The 24,674-nt window shown below is 35.8% G+C and overlaps 1 protein-coding gene across 4 annotated transcripts in view; it reads right to left on the bottom strand.

Moving 5' to 3' along the window:
* Positions 1 to 24,674, bottom strand: part of nlgn3a (neuroligin 3a) — a 610,831-nt gene that overhangs the window by 237,564 nt on the left and 348,593 nt on the right. For 3 of the 4 annotated variants that reach the window (XM_039765814.1, XM_039765816.1, XM_039765815.1), the window contains one exon: positions 17,873 to 17,932. The exons of the other annotated variant lie outside the window; for it this stretch is intronic. In XM_039765814.1, coding sequence (XP_039621748.1) covers positions 17,873 to 17,932 — 60 coding nt within the window. The remainder of the gene's footprint in view (positions 1 to 17,872; positions 17,933 to 24,674) is intronic. 4 annotated transcript variants of the gene reach the window in all.

The following is a 24,674-nucleotide window of genomic DNA, read 5'->3' as shown; positions in this document are numbered from 1 at the left end:
AGATCACGGCCTGATGAAGCAAACAGGACAACATCATCTGCAAAAAGCAGTGACCTGGACCCCCTCAACACTCTGGCTGTGCCTAGAAATTCTGTCCATAAAAGTTATGAACAGAATCGGTGGCAGAGTCCAACTCTCACTGGAAACTGTTTCTTGTTCTGAGTTTTATTTTTTTTTCTAGTTTTTAACCACATGTAGCTTATTTTGTTTAATATAAAAATGTATGTAGGGGTTCTCAGTTGGATAGGAGTCCCTTCAGGCAAGGAACTACCAGGATGGCACACAATAGTACAGTGCTATAGATTGTCACAACAATAAATACTGTGGCCCGCATATAAATGTTAATTATTTTTGTAACTGACTTATTGATTTAGGAACTATGACCCAACTTTAACCTGAATACCCTCATTACTAAATTATTAAACATTTTACTCTGCTAGTGTTGCTCATAGTGCTGAGCAGGCAAGTAATATTCCGTTTGGAGAAAAGGGTTACGGTTAGGGTAGGTCATTCTGTCACTCTTCATTAAGGGATGGGTGCAGCTTCAATAAAAAGAGTGGAAAACAACACATTTCAGAAAAGAAAACTATGCTATGCCAGTTATCCTCATTTATTTTTGTCCAGACTAGGGCCACATCCAAATCTAGAAAAATTAACATATTCTTTCTTGCTGTAGTCCCTTTACTCACTTCTGCCATCTCGTTGTTATTTCTTCAATATATTTACCATTCATTAATAAGGTATCCCTTGACTTTTCCATTTCAATAGCACAGAAATTGCAAGCTCCCTGTATATTTGCCTTTGCAGCACCTTCCTTCTCCCACAACATCATTTATTTATGCACTTTTAAAAATGAAATGTAAATGTCAGTTTTATCACTGCAGAGTTTTCACATTTTCTTCTTGTTTGGTTCTGTTCAGATTTGCATCAAGTGATTGGGTTTTAATTTTATAATACATTGAATGTGTACTTCATTTATAATAATATTTTCTATATTGACATTTCAAGCTATTTTATTATTTTACTTGCATCGCTTCACATCTGCTCCCTATTTTAAAATGCTACATTCATCAAAGCTTTAGGTACCCACATCTCTTGAAAAAAAATGTTTTCCCAAGCACAGTTTTATTTTACCAGTTGGAAGTTCTGTTCTTCACGGATCTTCCTGCAAGCCTTTGAAAGATGGATGAAAGAGCTTGGTGAGGAACTAATAAGAAGAGAAACTGGGCCAAGGTCTATTTTTATTCATGCTTTGTGCCCTGAAAGGGAACCCTGAAGGGCTAGCAGAGCAAGAGACTGAGAAATACTGGTGTCTTGTGTGGAAATGTAGAGATTCCCACAGAGCACTAGAGGGAAGATGACCCAACTGGTGATCCGGGGTTTGTTTGCCTGACCGTCTGCACTAAAAAGTCACAAGACTTCTAAAGGCTGAAAGCAGGCAGCACGTTGTCCAAGGCCAGCTATCTTCCACATAGCATATACGGCACTTCCTAAATGTGTTGATCCTTGTAAATGATGCATGCAGATTGGGAGCCAATTTTTCTCAGACATACAGTGATACTAGATTCTGTTAAAGGGCACCCTAGATTAGTATTTCTGCACCCAAGTATCTGATCACAACAAAGGCTTAAAATCAACAGTTTCAAATACGAAGTGACTTTAGTTATTAAAAAGGCCAATTAAAAAGGCAGAAGAAAAGATTTAATGAAAGTCTGCTCACATTCTACATTCAGCAGTGAAATTACATTCAGAGTACTATATGCATGTTCAGTAGACTACCCCATTTAGCATTTTTCCAGGCAATGACTAAGAAAAGTGAACTACTGTACATACTAGCAGTAAAGTTCTCCTGTGGAAAGGTTGGGACTTGATTTTACCATATACTTTCTGGTATTTTACAATGTTGGTCATATAAGTCGAATGCGGAAAGCTGACGCTATTGGTCCAAGCGATTCTGATATGCTAACGCCCACCTGAGAGAGTAACCACGTAGCACAATGTCATTTTTTCTATGTATTGTGCCTATGTGACCACATGGTAATACCTGAACTATTCCGAAGCAACGTTTGCACTGTTTTGTGTTTTTTGGATCTCACACCCTCATACACCTTATCTATGATGAAGCATTCGATCAGAGGAAAATATGAAGCTGGTTTTAAATTAAAAGTAGCAAAAGAAATTGGTAACTGCACTGCTGCAACAAAATTTGATGCGTCTGAGAAACTGGTGTGAGACAGGAGGAAGCAAGAAGATGTTTAAAAAAAAAAAAAAAATTAAGCGTTGCATTTTTAAACAATTTTGGGCAGATTTTATGATCAATTTTTTTGGGTTTCAAGACCTGACGTGCACATGAGTATTTACGGTAATTATAGGAATACAGTTGACAGAATAGAAATTGTCAGTGATTTGTCAGGATCCGTTAGTACAGTCTAGGTCCATTGTATTTAAATTTCTTTGAATTGTTTTTGTGATTACTAGTTATGACCCAATTTGACCATGTCCTGATTGATTCCTTTTAGAAATTATTATGCCCCTTTTTCCCATTTCTGCTTGCTAATTCTTTTCATGAATACTGCCATGTCGCTGATAGCAATGGTGTCATTTTAAAACCATGACAGCCTGAAGCCAGATTGAAGCAGAGCATGTTCATTATTTTGTTTGATTTTTGAAAATAAAATAAGGTCACATTTACACTGCAGCTCATTTCCCATTTTTAACTTGTGTAATACAGATATATTTTTGATGAATTTAAACATCTTTTGTAAGGAAACAGCAACGATTTTTCATTTTCTATGTCTTTCCTTTGTTGTCAGGGGCTGAAGACTTCTTGTACTGAAAGCTGTGAAGTAGCACTGCGACCCACATCTGTCTGACAAAATTGTTTTTATGCTTTTTGTGTATCTGTGGCACAACGATGTGCACTCATATTGCGATTGGACTGCTTGCAAAATTAATTTGAACAATTAAACAAAAAAAAGAAGAAACAAAACAGATGTGCTGCAGTGAGAATGCTACCTTAAAAGACTTATGTTTGGTCAGGGAAGAACTATTTTTTTACAAGGGGAAGTCAAGCTAAAGTTTGAAAATGGTATTTATTAGAAAATGGAAAGAACCTTAACAGCAGTATACTGATACAAAGAAACAATATTACTGGATTATGTGAATTTCCCCTTGGTATTAATAAAGTATCTATCTATCTATCTATCTATCTATCTATCTATCAAAACTGATAATGTCATTTCTCAATGTAGCCTCCCCCCTTGTCAATGCACTTGCGTCACCTGCCTGTGTTGTCCTCGCAACCACTCTTGCATCGCTTCCTTCACATCGTCATCTGTCTTGAATCGACGGCCATTCAGATGTTTTTTTAGTGGTCTAAAAAGGTGCAAATCACACGGTGCCAAATCTGGTGAATAAGGAAGATTTGGCAATACCTTAAACTTCAGTTTCTCCAGAAAAGCCTTGGTGTTCTTAACAGTGTGTGTCATTGTCTTACAGCAAAAGGACTCCTTCAGACAGCAGTCTCCACCACTTGGATCGAATAGAAGGCTTCACATTGGTTTCCAGCAAGTCGCAGTAACTTGTGCTAGTGATTATAGTACCCCTCAGCATTTAGTGTTACACAATAACTCGGGTGCATGAGTGGTTGCGAGGACAAGACAAAACCTTTTATTCTGCTGGAGTCCAGGCACTTCCAGACAGGTGGCACAAGTGCATTGAGAAATGACATTACCAGTTTTGTTAAGGTTAGTTACATTTTCTAATAAATTTCATTTTCTAACTTTAGCTTGACTCTCAAAAACAGCATCCAAAAATTTAAAATGTTTAATGCTAGAAAACGCTAAATGTGGGAACATTAATTCAGGGTTCCACTGCATTTGTAGAGAATTACCCTAGATAAGCAAAATCCTCAAAACCACTAACAAAGTGAATTTAACAGATTAATTTTAAGTGGTTCAACTCAGGAAGCAATTCTTTTTACACCATTTGGTAGCCACAGTCTGCTTTCCTGACTTTGAGTAGGCAAACTTAGTTGAATGAACTATTGGAATAATAAATCATTTTGATTTTGAACATAATGTTATATATATTTATTATTTATTTATTATATTACATATCTTACACATCAATATTGCTGCTACTTCTTTGTCCTGTCTTTGCACAATGTCTTGTCTTGTTTGTGTTTTATTTTTAAATTTTTATTCTATTTTTAATTTACTATTTGCACATCATTTTGTTACACTGTGGACCCTGAGCTTCGCAATTTCATCTATCTGTATACTTGTATATGGTTGAGATGACAATAAAGTTCACTTTGACTTTGACTTGACTTTGATATAATCTATATAAACTCCTCCTATTTGTAAACTTTTTATGATTATATTTAGCATGTTGTCATATCTTTAACAAATCTAGCCTAATATATTTTTTCCACAGTCAAAGAGTAACTGTAAATGTCTCTTTGTTTGTAGACATTTCTTTCAGTTCACCTTCTCGTTGTCGTATAGCTAAACCAATACTGAAGGGTACATCCCAAAAATGATACACATGTGAAAACAGTTGTATCTAAAGTCAGATTTAAACATATTAAAAAGTCTCGGTTCACCATATATGTTAGGTTTTAAATATAGACTCTGATAAACTGAACCTTAAGCTAATTAAAGAAACCAGAAAATTAACTGTACAGTCTGGCAACAGTAAGATTGCAAAATCCATCATTTTTGTCCCCCCTGATTTTAGTAATCATAAAATCAATGTGTATCCTCTAGGTGTATTATTTTACCATTTATATTTGATCAACTTCTCAAAAACAATGCTAGGAACCAATATAAGCTTCACATATTTTCCAGAAGGTAAAGCTCATCTATGGGTTGTACTCTTAACATTAGAGAACCCAACAAACAAGTTGTACCACAGTTTAGAACTAGGAGTTTTATAAATCATTCCGTGGTTCAATATACCAAACTCTTTGTGTATCATTTCACTCACTCAGTTCATTAACATTGTTTCTGGAGGCCAATACTATGAGCGGTTTTACAATATTTGTCAATCTAATAGGCAATCTGAGCAATGGAATCCAATTGTACTTGAGCCTTGAATTCTCCCAGGTGAAACATTTTTCATGTTTTGATTATTAAAGTATTGGCTTTGTACCGTACATTTTAACAGCACTTTGTCAAGTGCACAGAACGATGAAAAAAGTAAAATGTAACTATTAATTTACATGCAATTTTGAAGGGGCCAGGTAAATTGAGATATAATATGCTGCAAGAAGTTATAAGAAAGGTGCTTTTATGAAATAAACAAAATAGTGAAAAAAAAGAAAATCATATGTGCTAATAAGGAACAGAGAGAGTAAAAAAGTCTTACATGAGGTCACCTCATCAAAAATAAGTATATTGAATAAGATGGGTACAGCATGAAAGTAAACAAACAACCTGGAGAACAGCATTATTTATCAGTATTGTTTATTTAGTAGATGCCTTTATCTAAGGTAACTTACAAAGCATGTCAACACACATATAAGAAATGAAGGTGCAAGGATCAAAGCAACAGAGAACACGATAAAAAGTGAGCACAATGGATTAGATAACAACATAATTATACCTGAAGCTAGAATACTACAAAAATGAGTATCTTATAGTCATTGTTGGTGCAAAGGCAGCTATTGTGCAGGACAGAAACTAAGCACTTCCAAAATATTTAATAAAAAGATGCGTTCTCAAAAGACACTTAAACACAAATGGGTGCAGACTTTTGCACAGCTTTGGAGCAAGAGCAGAGAAACATTGTCCAGTCTTGGCATGTCTGACAAGAGGAGAGCAGACAGGCAGAGGCAGATTGGAGACTTCATACCAACATGCAACTAGCTGTCAGCTTCAATGTAGCTTGTGACCAACATTTAACATCATACTGACATCTGCACTAGCTATAAAGTTAAACTATTGGGCATGGAAGCTCAAGAGCTAAGACTTTAAGCATGGCTCCTCACCATCAGGCAGCCATATCACTCAAGTGTATGAGCGCAGTAAGTCAGTCTCAAAATTTTTCAAACAGCTCTTGTAGATTCTAACAAAGAATATTACAGTGATTTATATAAATTTCATTCTGTGCAATTTTGTGGAAACCATTTGGGTGAAGATTTTAACAGTAGCACTGTCAAGAAGAAGACATCAGAGAACAAACCAGCATCAATATTCATCAGTCAGGTGTTTGTGATTTCAAGGAGTGTGATGTCAAAAATCAGACTGGAAGGACTCATAATTTGTAAGTGTTGATTATCATGGCACACGATGGCTGCATTCCAACAGTGTAATAGAAAGTGTTATCTACATTATGTGAGATACGTTTGTCCTTAGCAAAACAAACAAAAAATATAACAGAGGTGTTCTGCACATACAGCAGTTGTTAATTTATTTCTGACATCAGTTTACTGTGATTAAAAATTCCATGTGAATTAGGTTTTTTGTAATGACCTATATAAATTGTATTTCTTGGCACAAAGTAAGCAAGATGTCCTTGTACTTTAAACAGTATATGACAAAAGGAGCACAAAGCCAAAGTATATGCATATCAGTTTTAAAATCATAACATACTTAAGTATATTCAGTTTTAAACAAAGATATTGTCTGATGTTTTCTATGGCAGAATTAGACTCCAGTCCACTATGGGATTCATAAAGCTGTAGTGATAACTTCTGAGGGCTTTATTACAGAGAAATGCTTTAGTGGGGCACAATAAAAGGCTGCATCATCAATCAGAAGTCTGTTTTTGCTGTCTCTTTTGCTAGAAAAACACACTCATGGTTCTATACCAGGCCTTCTTGGACTTTCTGAAAGTCATGAAAATATGCATAGATTACTAAAACATGTTCATAATCTGTACTGCTCTATTTCCTAGCTAACAAATTAAACCCAGGCTGATGTTTCCCTACCTCTTTGGTTATCTTCAAGTTTACTAATACAATAACAGGCTAATTGAAAGGGCAGGCTGTAAAAAATTAATATATACCAAAATGTGTTTCCAGTCACATAAGAGCCCTAATCCATATCTCATAAAAGAACAAATAAGGAAAACATATGCATCTTGACACACTTAGCTAGAGATGAAGTTTGGAATTATAGCTTTTCTCCAGGCAAACAGTGGTAAGACAGGCTATGAAAGCAGGTTGAACTGACAAGAATGTTCATTAGAGTTCTTCATCCAAAAGGAGAAATCCGAATAACAAGCATGCAATTAAACAGGTAAATTAATCTAAAAATATTAGACTGGGAAAAATCAAATATGCACAGGCAAACTGAGAAAGTTTAAATTTTAGGAAGACTTTAAAAGGGCCTTGGCACAGACTTGGTGAGATTCAATACTAAAGCAAAATGCTTACCCCAGGTTTCACTTTCGCAACAATTTGTTAGTTGTGTTTTAACATTAATATAGCATTTTAAGGATATACTATAATTTTTACAAATTTAATTATAATGATAGTATAAAATCATACAGAATAATAAATTTAGCTGGAAGCATTTTTATCGTTCTTTGTAAAATTTGCAAAATAAATCAATTTGTAGACTATACAGAGAGTATTGTTTATGATTTAGCATCACAAGTACCATAATCAGAACCATACAAATGTCTACATTAGACTCTTCATTTCATATTAATGTTATTTGATATTGTAAGCTACGAGTGTCTCCCATCTCTCATCTACCCTTTTATATAATTTCTGACCTGCTAAATCATCTGTGTGGAGTCTGTAGTTTTTATCTGATTTTTGACTTGGTAATCTGATTTTAAAACATATCCATGCCGAATTTCCAAAAATTTGCCTGATATATTGTAAACAATTATATGTGTGGGTGTGTCTCCTTCATTGACAGCTCCTGTTTTGTTTGGTTTCTGATGCTGGTGGAAGAGCTCTTTCTCAGAATATCCCTATAAAGGTATGCAATGCATCAAATGATAAATTATTGAACTGGAACTGAAAAATATGGGCTGGGAACTCAAGTTTTGTCAGACTGTGGAGAGGAGATCTTTTTAGGAAACCTTGGGTATAAGAAGGGGCCACCTACAGACAGTCAGCTTTACAAAACTCAATAATTGTAGTTCAAAAGAATTGTAAGACTCGTCTTACTCTACATTCACTGCCCATTTAGTCTTATCAAACTAAGCAGAATAGATGGCACACTATTTAGAATCTTGCTAGTCAACGGTACGCAATGGATGACGCCAATGTTTTGTGCAAAGATAGCATTAGGCAGAATCTAAGCTTTATATGCTCAACAACTTCATTGCTAGGGAGATAATGTAGACATAACTGAACCTAAATTTAAACTGCACTCAAAAATATATTATTGGGTTATGTTGCTATTACTTAGCCACCTTAAACTGAATATACTCAAAATAAATAAGTATATTTTCATTCCCAGTGCAACTGACATCATTTTTTTAATTATGCATTAAACAGTGTAATTTATAGAGGAATAAAATGGACAGATTTCATTTTTTTAAATACCAGCACCACCTGAAATTGCTTCAAGGGTATATTGCCATTACTTAATTGCCTTAGGTTGACTTTACTCAAAATCAACATGTTTTAAAGCTTTAAAAAATTAGTTTTGAGAAGATTTGCCATTACTATTTTACTTTAAGTCAGTTCAGCCAAAAGTGAGCATGGTTGTAGGCTCTATGTATCTGTTTCAAATACTTTTATTGGGTGTCATCCTGAGACTTTGTGGGATCCAATCAAGGTTGCTGGATATGATAGCTGGCCTGTACACTGGTACTATGAGTGCTGTGCAGAGTAGAGGCAGAACCTCTGCGTTTTTCGTAGTTGATTCTGGGGTTCGTCAGGGGTGTGTTCTTGGTACTACTCTGTTCAGTGCTTGCATGGACTGGGTATTGGGCGGGGTCGTGGGGTCCAGCAGCTGTGGGGCATCTGTTAATGAAGAGAGATTCACTGATCTTGACTTTGCAGACGATGCTGTGATCTTTGTGGAGTCAATGAAGGCTCTGATCGGGGCTCTCGAGAAACTGAGCGAGGAGTCTGAGCGTCTGGGCTTGAGAGTGCCCTGGATAAAAACTAAGATCCAGACCTTTAATAACCTCTTTGGCACAGCCATTAGCAGAGTGTCTGTCTGCGGAAAGAGTGTTGTCGAGAGGTTTACTTACCTCAGCAGTGACATTCATGTCTCTGGTGACTCTTCATATGAAATCAGCAGATGGATTTAGAGAGCATGGGGGTGTCATGAGGTCGCTGGAAAGGGGTGTGTGGCTTTCCCAATATCTTTGCCAAAGGATGAAGGTCTATGTCTTTAGAGTCCTGGTCCTTCCTGTCTTGCTATATAGTTGCAAAACATGGATGCTATCCAGTGACTTGAGATGAAGACTAGACTCATTTGGTTATCCCTGGTTTGACTTTCTGTCGAATGAGCGGCTGCTCATGGAGTCCCGAATGAGGCACATTACCTGCATTGTGAGGGAGCATCAGTTACGGCACTATGGTCATGTGGAGCAATTCCCCGAGAGTGATTGTTGAGGGCCTGAGTGGGTGGACCAGGCCAAGGGGATGCCTACATAACACCTGGCTGCAGCAGATAGATGGTAATTTCTGGTGGGTGGGACTGGACTGCGTGTGTACCTGGAGGGGTTGCCAAACAGAATCCTGAGCTATTTTGTCGTATGGGTGCAGCTACGTGCTGTACCAGTGCATGGTCCCCGACCTGACCTGATGTCATAATAAATAGGCTCATTTATATTTAAACAAAGCAAACAAATTTCATTGGCAGAGTCACCATTTATGTTGAAATGGTATGCAGCAGTTCTGCCCTGAACGCGGTAATGTTTTTACTTTTCGAAGATGGGGGAAAAAAGGAGCTTAGACAAAGTACTATTTTTGGGAAATTTTATAGAGCATTTGTACAGTGTTTTGAGTTTTTGGGAAAGACAAAGGCTGTATATAACACGTTTTAAGTGCTAAAGATTTATGTGGTTATGAAAATGGCTTTTGGACAGTTAATTCAAAAAATCTACTGAGCCCCCTACGTCAACAAAAGCATGTTTTGCCCCTATGTATGATGATGGTTAGGTGTGTAATATATTAATTATATCATCTGGTACAATTGGTTACTTGGATGTCTAATTAAATAATGATATGATTGGGCAGTTGATTAAGAAAGGATCAAACATTTATAAATGAAGTTTCTGAAGGCAAATGCTTGTTTATTGGGTTGACTGAATTGATATGAAGTCATCACATAATATAAGAATGTAAAATCAACATATCTGCATTTTGTATGGTTAACATTTACTTTAGCAGATATGTTTAATAGTTATCAATTAAAATAACTTTAAATAATGTGTGTTAACCTTATTTATTCCATCACAGTTACAGTAACTAATTTTTCTAGAGTAAGACTACATGCAGTGATCTCAGTTTCAATCACATTGAATTTTTACACGTAATTGAATTAAGTTCCTCCAATGAAGCATTTTTCTGAGAGATGACTTTAAAAAAGAAGAGAACATAACCCAGAGAAAGAGACAACTGTGTTCATTTAAACTTAGAGGTCTTCGATGATGGTGTTATGTCTGAGTGTGTGTTAGGATTGCTGTTATTCCTTTTTGCTTACCTCCACGTTCTTTGCATGTAAAAAAATATTAACATTCAACCTCGTAGCTCTGCACAGCAAAATGTATTTATTCATTTTTCATTTACTTATAATTAAATACATTCTAAGTTTATTTAATCGTAATTGTGTGCAACTCTAAAACAGACAGTAATCACTACTTGCAATAAAATATATATGAAAGGTTAAATTAATAAATATGTCATTACACACGATTAATCAAAATTAAAATAACACAGTGCAAGTTCATTGCAGGGCACTCTCACGCACATACTGAAGGGCACAATTTAGAGTTGCAGGTTGACCTAATACAAAAGTCTTGGGCGTATGGGAGGTAACAGGAGTACCTGGGGAAAAAAGGTATGCAGACACGAGAAGAACACAGGCAGGAAGAATATTCTAACCCTGGATTTGGGAAAGTGGCCAAATTTGAACTGAAATTGCCTAACCAATATGGAGAACATGAGAATAAGAAATTTATTCCAAATTTACTGATATAGAATGTCAGTTTAAACAGCCTGTTAAACACACTTGTGTACTTCCTTTGCCTGCTTTTCACATCTTCTTATTTTTTAGTCCGACTGCCACTATTTGCATTTTGTGTTTCCAAAATGGCTGCACAGTCTTCACTTCAATAGAGGAGTGAAACAGAGTAGCAGTAGTGTGGTGCATGTGAGCTGGTCTGTTCTGCCATTCTGTTTTCCTTCCTGAAAGAAGCACAGTAAGCTTTTCTGTTCTTTTTTCCAATTACATTTTTCAGGTAATACTAATTCTACTCATGTTATTTTTGTGCATTACTAGTTATGTGTTTTTTCCACAGACTAGCTGTTCAAATACAATATTTGCAGTAATGAGGCTTAACAGTAAATTGCAGTTCACAAAGAATTTTGTTGATTTTCTCACAGAAATTACATGTAGTAAGTAAATTTATAATGTGGCAGTAGTTATTTGAAAGTGGTGGGATGGGAGAAAGAATAACAACTTATTTTGATAATATTAGGAACTGTAGTTTTCCAAAAAGCAAGTTTGTCACCCCTGGTTCATTTGCTTCAATATGTAACTGAGCTCCCTATGAAAGCAAAACTTTCACCGTTATCAATCTAACTGGCCTAATCAGTTAAGCAAAGCATCAGCCTTTAATGCAAGATCCAGTCCAAGTACATTACATTAACTGTGCTACCCATCTAAGACAGGATGAATTCTAAGTAATCGACATTGACCTAATGTTTTTATTTGATTCATGGGTTGTCCATTTGGTCTGGTATAATAATATGCACCCAATCCAATTGTCTTGTAACGGCCTTTTCCTCTTTAAAGAGAGACACTCGTTTTTACCAATGTTGCTCATTGATCTGACCACCCTTATAGTTGAAGTGTTCTGTTGGGAAAAACTGGTGGTAGTTGCTACCACATTGGTCTTGTTTAGAGACTAGCCTAGTCATGTAGGGGCTTTGGTGTCCCTACATGTGCATCAAGTTATTGTTATTTTCACTCATACCACAGAAAGTTATCAGTCATTAACAACCAGACGGACAAACAGATACAAAGACACTTGTCCTTTGATTGTGGTGGTTAATAGCTACAAAACACTTCCTGAAACGGCTAACCATATAAAAACTTAAATAATCACTTCGAAATATACAGCAGTGATAAAGTACTCCACAAATCTGAGTATGTTTAAGTGAGTCTAAGAATGTTATGGAACAACATATGTCCCCCTAGATTTCAATGACTTATAGTGTTAAAGTGAATTGATGAATTCCTCTAGGTCCAGTTTTCTTCCCATGTGAATGTTAAGTAGACAGGTGGAATTCTAAAGGTGACGTACCTTCATAATAACTGAACTTCAGCAGATATAACATGTTTGTTTCATCCTCAGAGTGGATGGCAATTGTTTAAAAAAAGAAACTTTACTTTCAGAAAGTATCCTTGGATTGTTAGTTTGACTATGTAATGATGGGTGAATGAGCAACAGTTGGTTTCTGATTCGCACTGATAATGATGGAAGCAGTTCAGTGGCTAGACATTTGGTGATTTCAATGTTTGTGGGTATATATTATATAATGCATATAATATTTCACATGGCAGGTGCTAATGGGGAGTAGATCAAGAGCTAGAAGTGTCTAGAGGTTCACATAAACAGCAAACTAGATTGGTCTGCCATCATAGTGGTGCTATACAAGAAGGGCCAGAGCAAACTGTACTTGCTATGGAGATGCAGCGAGCTACAGAAAATGTTCTACCAGTCCATCGTAACCAGTGGGGTGTTCTATGCTGCAGTCTCCTGGGGAAGCAAGTTAAGCTCAAAAGAAGCACAATGCCTAAACAAACTTATCAGGAAAGCCTGCTAAATCACAGGGTGAACCATGGGTACACAGGAAGCCATTGTGCAAAACAGAAGGATCGAAAAATTGGACACCATCATGAAAAATCCCCTGCATCCTCTCCAGGAGACGCTTTCTTGGAGTATTTTTAGCCACAGACTTATTCCACCATAGTGTGCTAAGAAACGCCTCTTGGGGTCTTTTCTGCCCACTGATATCAGGCAAGCAATTCTATACTTCCATCCCAACATACTCTTTAAGATTATTTTGAGATATTTGCACAATATGAATTTATGTATTTGTATTTATTTTTTAACATATTGATTGATTGGCTGTATTATTTGTCCTGTGACTATATATCTTTGTTTTGTTATGTTTACGGTGCTCTATGCATCTGAATTTCCCCATTTGATTAATAAAGTTTTCTAATCTAATGTAATCTAGACTGAAGTGTGATCCCAGGCATGGTACATTGCAGTGGGTTTCTTAGAGTTACACCTCTCGATGATTTAATTGCACAAATGACTAAGTTGACTAAATCAAGGGTGGAAAGACCTGGAGCAGAGTATGAAATGGTTATAATAGGATGCCAACTTTGTCCCTGGTGGCACCTTAGACTTACCTGTCAACCTGATAGGCAGATCAGAAACGTAACAGGTCAGCGACAGGCAAAATTGATTTCAGTAAATTCTAGATTTACAAATGATTCTTATACTGAAAAGAAAAAAAATGAAAGGCTTTTATACTGACCCTTTCTAATCAAGATTAGTTTTACCGTGACTGTTGATAAATACTTTTTTATGGAATTGTATTCACATTATGTACCTGACCCCAGGTAGTAAGATCTATCAACCTCTAAGAAAAAAAATCATTTATACTTTTCATCTCTAGAGATATAGAGGATGATGATGCATGCAAGCAATTCTAGGCATGCCAGTTTTAAGAAAGTCAAAGGACTGAAACATTTCCACCCACTCATTGCAAAGCTCCATAGGGACTGATATGTGGGCGAAAGGTCTGACAGTGCCACTGCCTGTAAAGCTACAAATTATGTTCACATCAAAATCTATTAAGGTATGGCATTCATGATTTATAGATTTTTTTTCCTCCAAAAAAAAGAGAATATGCATGTTATTTAAAATAAGTACAAGTACTGCTAAAAGAAGAAGTGGGCAGGGTTTCTTACATTATGTTTCATTGTGGACTCCCTAAAAAATTGCCATTGTCAGGCTCATGCTTATCAATCACAGCCTGACAGCAGTTAGTCAATGGTGTGTCAAACTTAGTCTTAAAGGTGCAGATGGGGATATCATCCCATTACGCTTGCAAACTGAACATACAAAATAGTGTTTGGAGACCAGTTTGAGCACATAAAAAATGAAAGCCACCAGAACACAGAGATCTAAGCCAAGAATTGATTAAAATGGAAAGGAATGATTTAAAATGTACTAAAACACAGCACTGGAAAATCTGACTCCACAAGACTGAAAAGGGTGTAAGGGAGCTGTGAACAAACCTATAAGGCTTTACTGAAACAATAAGCCACATAGCTAGTAATCGGTGCACAGCTTTTGGGTGAGGTTTCTGCTCCCAACACTTGAAACAATAGACCCTGGAAATTTTAAGGATGTAGTACTATGCTTCCATACTGCTGAAATGCTAGCCATCCCATCTGCCATATTGACAAATACTTAATAAGAAGATGGCATAAAAAGGGAGACACTAGACCACAGTTAAGGCATTAACCTAGGAAAGTAATGAAAATAATCTTAGTGATGTATTTTGCCACTGATGCGCCATTATATGATAACCCACAAGAAATGGACAGCATGCATGAGCTGCATGAGATTGGGCAGCATGCTTAGATAATAAAAACATAACTAAGCAGACATTATAAACTTCAAACCAGAAACAATCGGACTAAAAGTTATTTTCCTATGATACCTAGGGTGCAGATTTATTAAAGAGAATTAATATCATTTGTATAAGCACAAAAAAGATATATAATATGCTGTGTTTTGTTTTCTTACTCAAGGAATCTGGGGAATCCACTCTGCGTAAATGGCATGCAAGCAGAACTCTTCCCCAATGTGAGTAGTACAATTAGCCAATTACAATGACATTTCATTAGAAGGGAGCGGAACCCAATTAAATCCACCACAATGGGGTGTCACAAATGTTACTCAAAGATCTTGTAAAGGTTACCAAGCAGTGCAATAAAATTATAAGCTTCTCCTATGGGAGACCAAGCATTACAAGAGTTGTCTGAAAACAGTGAAAAGGATGCACCCACGGGAACTCAGCTTGTACGGGAAAAGACAAGTTGCTTAAAGGGGTGGGAATTATGATTTCTTAAATAAAAGCTTCAGACAATTTTAATTACCCTAAAGGGGAGGAACATCCCATAGATTTCTTTAGCAGAAAACTGATATGTTATAACGCGACCATATACCAAAGTGTGTTATCAGTCGATATCAGGTCGAACAGGAAGTAGATCATTGATTTTTGAAAATTAAAATTTCCCTTGATTACTAAACATGCCCAAATAACATGGAGAAGTGAAGAAAGTTTATGGCATTGCAGCTGGTGAACTTTTGTGTGGACGACTGTTCTGGAATTCAGATTGGGTATGAGGAAGCGTTGACTTGTATGTTTTTCGTGGGTCTTTGTGTTAAGGACTACAAATCAGGATTACATGTTATTACATAATCAGAAAGTAGCTGTGCCTTAGTAATTGCCCAAATTGTAAGAAAGCCTGTAAAATAAAGATGCTCTTGTGCAATTGTATTTATAAGATTCTCATACTTCAGCTCAATTGGTAAAGAAAATAGAGGACGGAAATTCATTTTGCAGAAATAGGGAAATGAAGGACTGAGCAGGGTTATAAACCATGGAAAAAAAAAAGAAAAATAGTAAAAAGGAGCCACAAAATCACTGAGCTCCAATAAGCTGACACCTTAAGAACCCTGCACTTCCTTGTAATAAATTAAAAAAAGAGGTAGAACGTTTCTAGTCTGCCATACCAGTCTGGATATAATTAGAGACAGATATGATACAAGCAGCACACATGCTTGATAAATTACTTAGATCATTCTTTTCATAGTCAACAAATTGATTTTACTGTCCCAGTGAGGGCTATTAGTAGAGTGAATTGCTAATGCACTGTTTTCATTAAAGGCTTTATGTAAATCATACATAACTCTGTGCATATTTATGTATATGAGCAAATGCAAACATACTAAAGAAAAAAAAATATTAAAAAAGAACACCTTTATGTAATGTTTATACACAATATTATCTACGCATATATAACATCCACAAGAGCTCCTAATGCCCATGGGAGAACACTTTCAAGTGCAGATTTATTCAGGGACCATATCAATTACATGTCCCTGAAACTTTAGTGCAGATATTCAAAGCCATGTGAAGTCCATGATTTAATATATAATAAGATTTTGAGTCTAATTTTAACTATGAGATTTGAGGAAACTTAGTGGGGCCGTAAATAAGAAAATGCTTCATTAAATTTGGAAACAATTATGACAATGTAACTTGAAAATGTTAATGTTTGTCCAGGTCACAATGGAACAAAAACCAGTACTGTTTACATATAATTTAAGTTATCTAAATGCGGAGCTTAAAATGAACAGTAATTACAGTATATACATTTGTACTTCTACGCATTTTCTTATTATTTTGAAAATTGCCTCATTTAATGGACTAACCTATATGAATGTTTTCAGATACAGCATGCTAAGTAGTGTGCATATCTACAATCTGGAGCTTCTACATGAAACGTTATCTACTATTATAATACTGGGAGCGGGTGGCACATACTTCACATCAGCAAATATACTTAAAACGTGAAACATTCTCCAAGAACATGTAAAGAGGGTTATACTGAATCACATTTATCTACCAGGTGGAATTTATTCTTTAATGTAAAATTTAGACACAAGAATAATGTAAAACCATGTAGATTCTTTACAGTTTAAAACCCAGCTGGATAGAGTGCATGCATGGCATTGCATAAAGTGGTTCATATTTTCTAAGAATAAATTTTAATGGAAAAAAGTAGTACTGCTAGGAAAGTGCAGATGTAAGAATGCTGAATATAAATTTACTGTAAAGTACCAAGGAAATATGCTTAACTTATATTTGTGCAAAGAACATTATATTCTAAAGTTTGTCTGGAACGTGTCTGATTAATACTATCTATTAACTTCTAATATAAAGATTATTTTACTGTGGAATTCAATTTCTAACAAAAGAGTTCTGATAATATCAAAAAGCGTTTCATTTTTTTTTTCAAGCAGTTAAAACAAATCAAACTATTACAATGTAAAATATTTCAATCATGAAAAGACAAAGCATTCATTAAAGCAAGATCACATGCTGGCATATTTAAAATAAAATAAAATATAACAAAACATTAAAAAATACAGTAATCTAAGTAAAATATGTGACAAGCTGAAGAGCACAAAGCTATATATGTGACTTGGAATATTTCAAACATTTGGATATTTACTTAGAAATTAATCTTTTTAAGAATTCAAATTTATATAACAGTGATTTTGCATGTCATATAAGAACATAATTATATTTAGTGATAAAACAAAACACAGCCGACATCATACCATATGAACATGAAGTTAGACATATCAATAAGATACACATGAAGTGCACTTACCTGCTCCTGTTAAAATACACACATAATAATATGGCAACCACTCTACATTTATACCCAAAAGGTACATTATTTTCTGTGTTAACATATGTAAATGTGCAAAACAAATACAAAAAAAACCCCAAAAAAACTGGACACGTGCAGTTTAAAATAAAACAAAAAGTGTAGTAAATCAGTAAGTAATTGAACAATTTTAAAATATGCACATCATGCATCTGCTTCAAGCACCAGAAAAATACCTTCATCTTCATCACCATCATTATCAGATAAATCGTCTCCTTGTTTCTTAACGTGGACTCCTAAGATCAGAGCAAGGGGGGAAAAAACAAAAAAAAAAAAAAACAAGAATATTCAAAATAGCATGATTGACAAAAAATTCTGACTATAAGAAAAAAAAATCTGTGATTTCAAACTATACAAGAAAAATCCAAGACAGTAAGACTTCACATCTGCTGCTTTAAATGTTCCTAGACTGTTTGCTAGAGTTTTTTAAATGAAAGAAATTATTTTAACATTTTAAGATTACATTTTAAAGTAAACTGTTCATGGACTTTTGGGAGAGTATATTATCTTTTCCTGTGCATTTTTAATATGCTGTAAAATACAACAACAGTGCCTTTAACAATGCTATGCAAACCATTAAAACGAACTACATGAACCTATTTATTGTTAAATAGTATTAAACAGCAGTAAAGGGTATATTCTATTGCTTATTAATAGTGGTCTTTAATATGTTTATAAAATAATGCAATCATTTGAAAACATAAACGCCTTTTTAAACTAGCATTGAATTAGGAAATTGTTTATTTAATAAAATTAATTACAATAATGGCAATATAAGCAATATTTAAATTTCCAAAAGAGTAAAATTTATATACAAAGCTAAAAATTTCCACCAATAGCAAACTAAATCCTTTTTTTATTATTTGTAAATATTACAAATAACTTGTCACACATGCGTGTCAGAGGGTTACCATCCGGGGTCCTCCCAGATAAGTAATACCGCTGCAGGCTGTGGGGGGGCACTGCCACCAACTGTGTCTTCTTCCTTAGCCTCTACAGTAATGGGAAACTACCCAAGGAGTGCAACTGACTCTGCAGCTTCTGGTCCCAGGTTCTTAAAAGCCATCTGACATTTATCTTGCCTTTCGACTTGTCATTCCCTCATACGACCACAGACTTCATTAATCAGTATGACACACTTCTGTTTGCTATTTAGAAGAAAGCCAATCTAGTAAGGTAAGGATTAAATTTACACACTAAAATTAACAATGGAGTCTATTTATTTACTTACAGCAAGTGCTTCTTACTGAACAAGGCCATAGCACTTGAATAAACGCTCATTCATGACAAGCAGACACTCTGAAAACAATAATTGTCCACAACGATATGGCTACTTTTATTGATGTCAGGGAAACTGGTGAACTTTGTAGCACTATTTTCTGCTGTTATTTTTTCAATGGTAAAAGAAATTAGACCTTTAGGCAACATTGCAGGAGTATACAGGCAAAAACTGCCAAGCTACCATGTTGATCTAAGAATTAGTCATTTTGGGAGTGTAAAATACAAAATTCATTAAAAAAAAAAAAAACAAGACAAAAAAATAATCCAAACATCACTCAAAGCACTATACTTGCGAAAATGACTTACAAACCAGTATGGTTGAATAAAGGCATTTTTAGTTTAATGAGCTCCTCATTTAGGGGTCACTCAATCATAAAGTGAGAAACAGAAATATTACAGTTATAGTGAAGTATGCATTTGTTTATTGAGAGAATTATAAATAAGTATTTCAATTCAAAGTAGTATTACTTATAAGTCTAAATACTAATCTGGAAAGATGAAAATCACAAGACTATTTTTATATTAGTTAAAACATGGGATGGAGTGAGGTATGACACTTGGCATGAAAAAAATGAAAAAAATCTTACAAAACAGCCCTCTATAAGATACCACATGCATCAGGTTGGAAAACTGATAGCAATTGCTATTTGGAGTAGACTGGAAAGCCTAAACGGTTGAAGCGTTTGACTTTAATAATGGATGAAGATTTGTCAGAGTGTCGCCGCTGCTGTGAAACCCTAAAATAACACTGACAGGTAAATCTATGCTTTTTGTACTGCCACTAATCACAAAACCACTGTTTTATTGTGCGTCAGTCTGCTGAAATCCTGGGCTGTGTATATCATATCTGTGAAGTCAGTAAGAAAGTATCTTGGCATTTTAATGAGCATCATTTGTTGTATTGGTCATTGGACATATCTGGTGCTTGGCATTGTCTACAAACATACTGATTAAACCGAGAATAAGCTGTGAGCACTGAGAATATGTAAATTGTAGTGGAAGAACTAGTAACTGAACAAAGGCAAAAAGAAGTGTGGTATGTGTACTGGGAAAGCAGCCTGACATACTATTCTTATTTTAATTGCAAATCCATCTATCTTTTTCATGTGTTGATATACCTTGGTACAGCATACACTTCTCCACAGTTTCTGTATATTATTGTAAGAATCTGCTACTGCTGGACTGGAAATTCAGAAACATTGCAATGAAATTAAATGTTTTAACTAAACAATTTAGAAATGTGTGCTAGTTCCATTTTTATAAAGTTAGTTCATGGAAAGCAATATATATGGTATAAACCCAAAAAGAATCGCCAAGTGTGCACAGCATTCATGGTATAACATGTGCTGTAAGGAATCAATTGTATACGTGACGTATTGCCATTCACAGTGAATGGTATTACTAAAGTGGGTTGCAGAGTAATACTAACATTAAAGCACAAAACAACACCAAATATTATATTTTCAAGGCATACTCATTAATATCATTTTTAAGTATAGCCATACTTTTTTTAGTATCTTAAACTTGGCAGATTCCTTTATAGAAAAACACGTACAAAAAGATGCACAACCAGAACATTAAACAGTTGCCAGATATGGTAAAATATGAAGAAAATGAAGTAGAACATAAGACATTTACTATTTCATTGTCTAATTGCAGATTATCAAACTTACGTGTTATATTTTTTACTGCTCAATCTGTATTTTTTGGTTGTTTTTCCTTTCTTTTTTCTGTTCTTTTTATTTTTATTCACTCTATTCTAGTCACTTTCATCCCTGCTATCTTTAATTGACTCTTTTTTATCTTTCTTACTGTACCAAGATTCTTCTTCTTTCGGGTGCTCCCGTTAGGGGTTGCCACGGCGGATCATCTTCTTCCATATTTTTCTATCCTCTTGTTCTGTTATACCCATCACCTGCATATCCTCTCTCACCACATCCATAAACCTTCTCTTAGGCCTTCCTCTTTTCCTCTTCCCTGTCAGCTCTATCTTTAACATCCTTCTCCTAATATATTCAGCATCTCTCCTCAGCACATGTCCAAACCAATGCAATCTCGCCTCTCTGACCCAACCATCCAACTTTAGATGACACTCTAAAGTACTCATTTCTAATCCTATTCATACTCTTCACAAATCTCACTACCGTCCTGTAGACCTTCCCTTTCACTATTGCTGATACCCGTCTGTCACAAATTACTCCTGACACTCTTCTCCACTCATTCCTCCCTTCCTGTACTCTCTTCTTCACCTCTCTTCCACAATACCTGTTACTCTGTACTGTTGATCCCAAGTATTCAAATTCATCCACCTTTGCCAGCACTACTCCCTGCATCCTCACCATTCCACTGACCACCTTCTCATTTACACAGATGTATTCTGTCTTGTTCCTACTGACCTTCATTCCTCTCCTCTCTAGAGCATATCTCCACCTCTCCAGGGTCTCATCAACCTACTCCCTACTATCACTACAGATCACAATGTCATCAGAAAACATCTGAGCAAAGAGTCAACAATAAATGAAATGTGAATTTGAAAACACTTTCTCTAAGCTATTTATCTAGCTTGGGGGTTGCAGGAAGCTTCAGCCTTTTCTGGCACTGTTGGGCACAAGGCAGGAACCAAAGTCTTTACATTTATATAGCACATTAGACTCCTCTCAAAGCACTTTACATAATGAGAGGGAATCCACCTGGATGATGACACAACATCCTCTTGTGCCAGTATGCTCACTATACTATTAAGGTGAGAGAGATACTTAATAATAATAATAATAATAATAATAATAATAATAATAATAATAATACAGTAATCCATTTTATTTAATAGGCGCCTTTCTTAGCACTCAAGGTCACCTTACAATAAAATTAAACAACATTAGTAAAATAAAAACAAGAGAATGATAAATCAAAAAGCAATAATTATCAAACAAAGATAACAGGCATTAACAGTGTAGAATTCACAATATGCCAGTTTGAAAAGATAAGTTTTGAGGGCAGTTTTAAACTGTGTTATTGAATTGAGCTGACGAATATGAGAGGGAAGAGCACTATGAGAGACGCTCGAGCTCCCACAGAACTAAGTTTGATGTGTGGTGCAGAAAGTAGAGCTGCAGATGAGGATCTGAGTGAGCGAGCGAGTGTAAGTCTGGAGATCAGTGAGGTAGGGGGGAGCAAGACTGTGGAGAGCTTTAAATGTTAAAAGTGGTATTTTGTATTGTATTCTGTAGTTAACAATGAGCCAGTGAAGTTGAGAGAGAATAGGTGTAATATGTTAAGTGGATTTAGAACAGCAGGTTATTATCCTGGCAGCTGAATTTTAAAGAAGTTGCAAGCAGTGGATAAGTTTTTGTGGGATGCTAGATAGAATAGCATTACAGTAAATCTATACATGAGGTGACTCGGGCATTAACCAATACAGTACTTCAGTACTGTGTTGCGTAAGAACAGGACGAAGTCTAGAAATGTTTCAGAGATGGAAGAAGGCAGTCCGAGAAATGTTACTTAGAAGAAAAAGAGAGTGTACCGTCAAGAATAACGCCCAGGCTCTTAACTTGGGAAGAGATGTTTGTGTTAATATTGTTAATTAAAATAGTAGACTGGTTAACCTTAGCAAGTGTAGATTTAGAGCCAATGAGGAGCACCTCAGTTTTATTGATGTTTATTTGGAGAAAACTGTGAGTCATCCATGTCTTTATGTCTTGGAGACATACCATAAGAGCATATGGAGGGAAAACAGATGTGGATTTAGTGGATAGATATAGCTGTGTGTCATCAGCGTAACAATGAAACTTAATACCATGGTGCTGGAAGATATAAATGAGAAAAAGAAGCGGCCCCAAAACAGAACCCTGCGGAACTACCCGAGTAACAACTACGTTCTCAGATTTAAAGCCCTTTATTTGAGCAAATTGCTTCCTATCAGTGAGGTAGGAAGAAAACCACTGGAGGACAAGGCCACAGACTCCAAAACTAGCTAGACGTTTCAAAAGTATCTGATGGGATATGGGGTCAAATCCAGAGCTGAGGTCAAGAAGTACAACATTTGATAAAGGTCCCATGAAACTGTTCAAAAAGGTTATTTTTTGAAAGATGAGACTGGAGTTGGGAGGCAACTATCTTTTTGAACACTTTAGATATAAATGGAACATTTGAAATAGGTCGATAATTGTTAAGGATATTTTGGTCTAAACCAGGGTTTTTTTTCAGAATTGGGAGTAATTGAGGCTGTTTTTAGTGAGAGGGGGACCGTGCCTGTAGTAAGGGAAGAGCTAACTATAGTAGTTATCATGGGGGAAATATGTGACAGACAAGACTTAACAAAGCTTGTAGGTTTTGGATCTAATTGGAATGTGGAAGAATTAGATTTTGTTATAAGCTCCGAGATATTATTTTCAACTGGTAAAGTGAAATCTGAGAATAAGGTGGTTGGTAGGGGAATATGGGTGATGGTGGAGAATATGTCATTTTCCGCAGAAATAGAGGAAGCAAATTGCTGCTGGATATTTTCAATTTTTGAGTTGAAGAAATACAAAAAAGTGCAGTAGTCTTTAACAGAGAGGTTATGGTGAGTGACACTTTTTGGTGATGTAATTAGCCTTTTCATTGTAGAAAAAAGAGCTCTAGTATTTTTCCCTCCTGTATTGATAATGTTAGAATAGTATACAGTTTTGGCAGTAAAGAGAGCATTTTTCTGTTTTAACATGTGATTTGAGTACATTTCCTTGTGTACAACAAGACCCGTCTTTTTAGCTAGGCACTCCAACTGTTGGCCTGTGGCTTTGAGCTGACGGAGTTCAGATGTAAACCAGGGAGCAGTGGGAATATATGAAACATCCATCCATCCATCCATTTTCTAACCCGCTGAATCCGAATAGGGTCACGGGGGTCCGCTGGAGCCAATCCCAGCCAACACAGGGCACAAGGACAGTCCGTGTTTTTAAGGGAGCTAGTGCATCATAGGCAGAGGGCAGAGCAGCATTGTAATGGTCTACTAATTCTGATGGTGTGGTAGCAGAAGGAGAAACAGGCTGGGATTGTAATAAATGTATAAGGGTCTCTGGGTTTACATGCTTGACATTACGAAATGAAATTACATGCTGAACCTTTGATTTACTGAGAGGTAAGCTAACATAAAATGTGATCATTCTGTAATCTGAGATAGGTAATTCAGTAGGAATAAGATTGTGAGGTGTGATAACAGAGCAGCAAACTAAGTAAAATATGACCCTTGTTATGAGTTGAAAAGTTGGCATATTAAATTAAATTAAAACAGCCAAGGATTTCATTAAAATCATTTGTCAGTTGGCACGTCAACGTGTATGTTAAAATCACCCATGAGGATGAAATTAGTAGACACTGAACACAAAGTTGTAATTAGAGACAAGGGATGATTGGGAGCCAGAATGACCATGGTGAGCAATTTAGTCTGGACATCGGGATACACCCTGTTCTTTATGTAGGATGCCCAGGGATCTTTAATGAACACAGAGAGTCAGGACCTCAGTTCTACATCTCATCTGAAGGATTGTGCCATTTTTGCAGCACAGTGTACCTGTCACTGCATTGGGATCCACACTCAGGCCACAGGGTAAGCACATCTGGTTGAACTCACTAACACTTCTTCCAGCAGCAACCCAATCTTTTCCCAGATATTCTCCCATTCTAGTCACTGGCTTCGTCGAACATGACTAACTTGAG

The sequence above is a fragment of the Polypterus senegalus genome, chromosome 10 (genome assembly GCF_016835505.1).
Source record: "Polypterus senegalus isolate Bchr_013 chromosome 10, ASM1683550v1, whole genome shotgun sequence".
Taxonomy (NCBI): Eukaryota; Metazoa; Chordata; class Cladistia; order Polypteriformes; family Polypteridae; genus Polypterus; species Polypterus senegalus.
The sequence above is the reverse complement of the archived record's forward strand: the minus strand, read 5'-3'. Positions and strand labels throughout refer to the sequence as shown.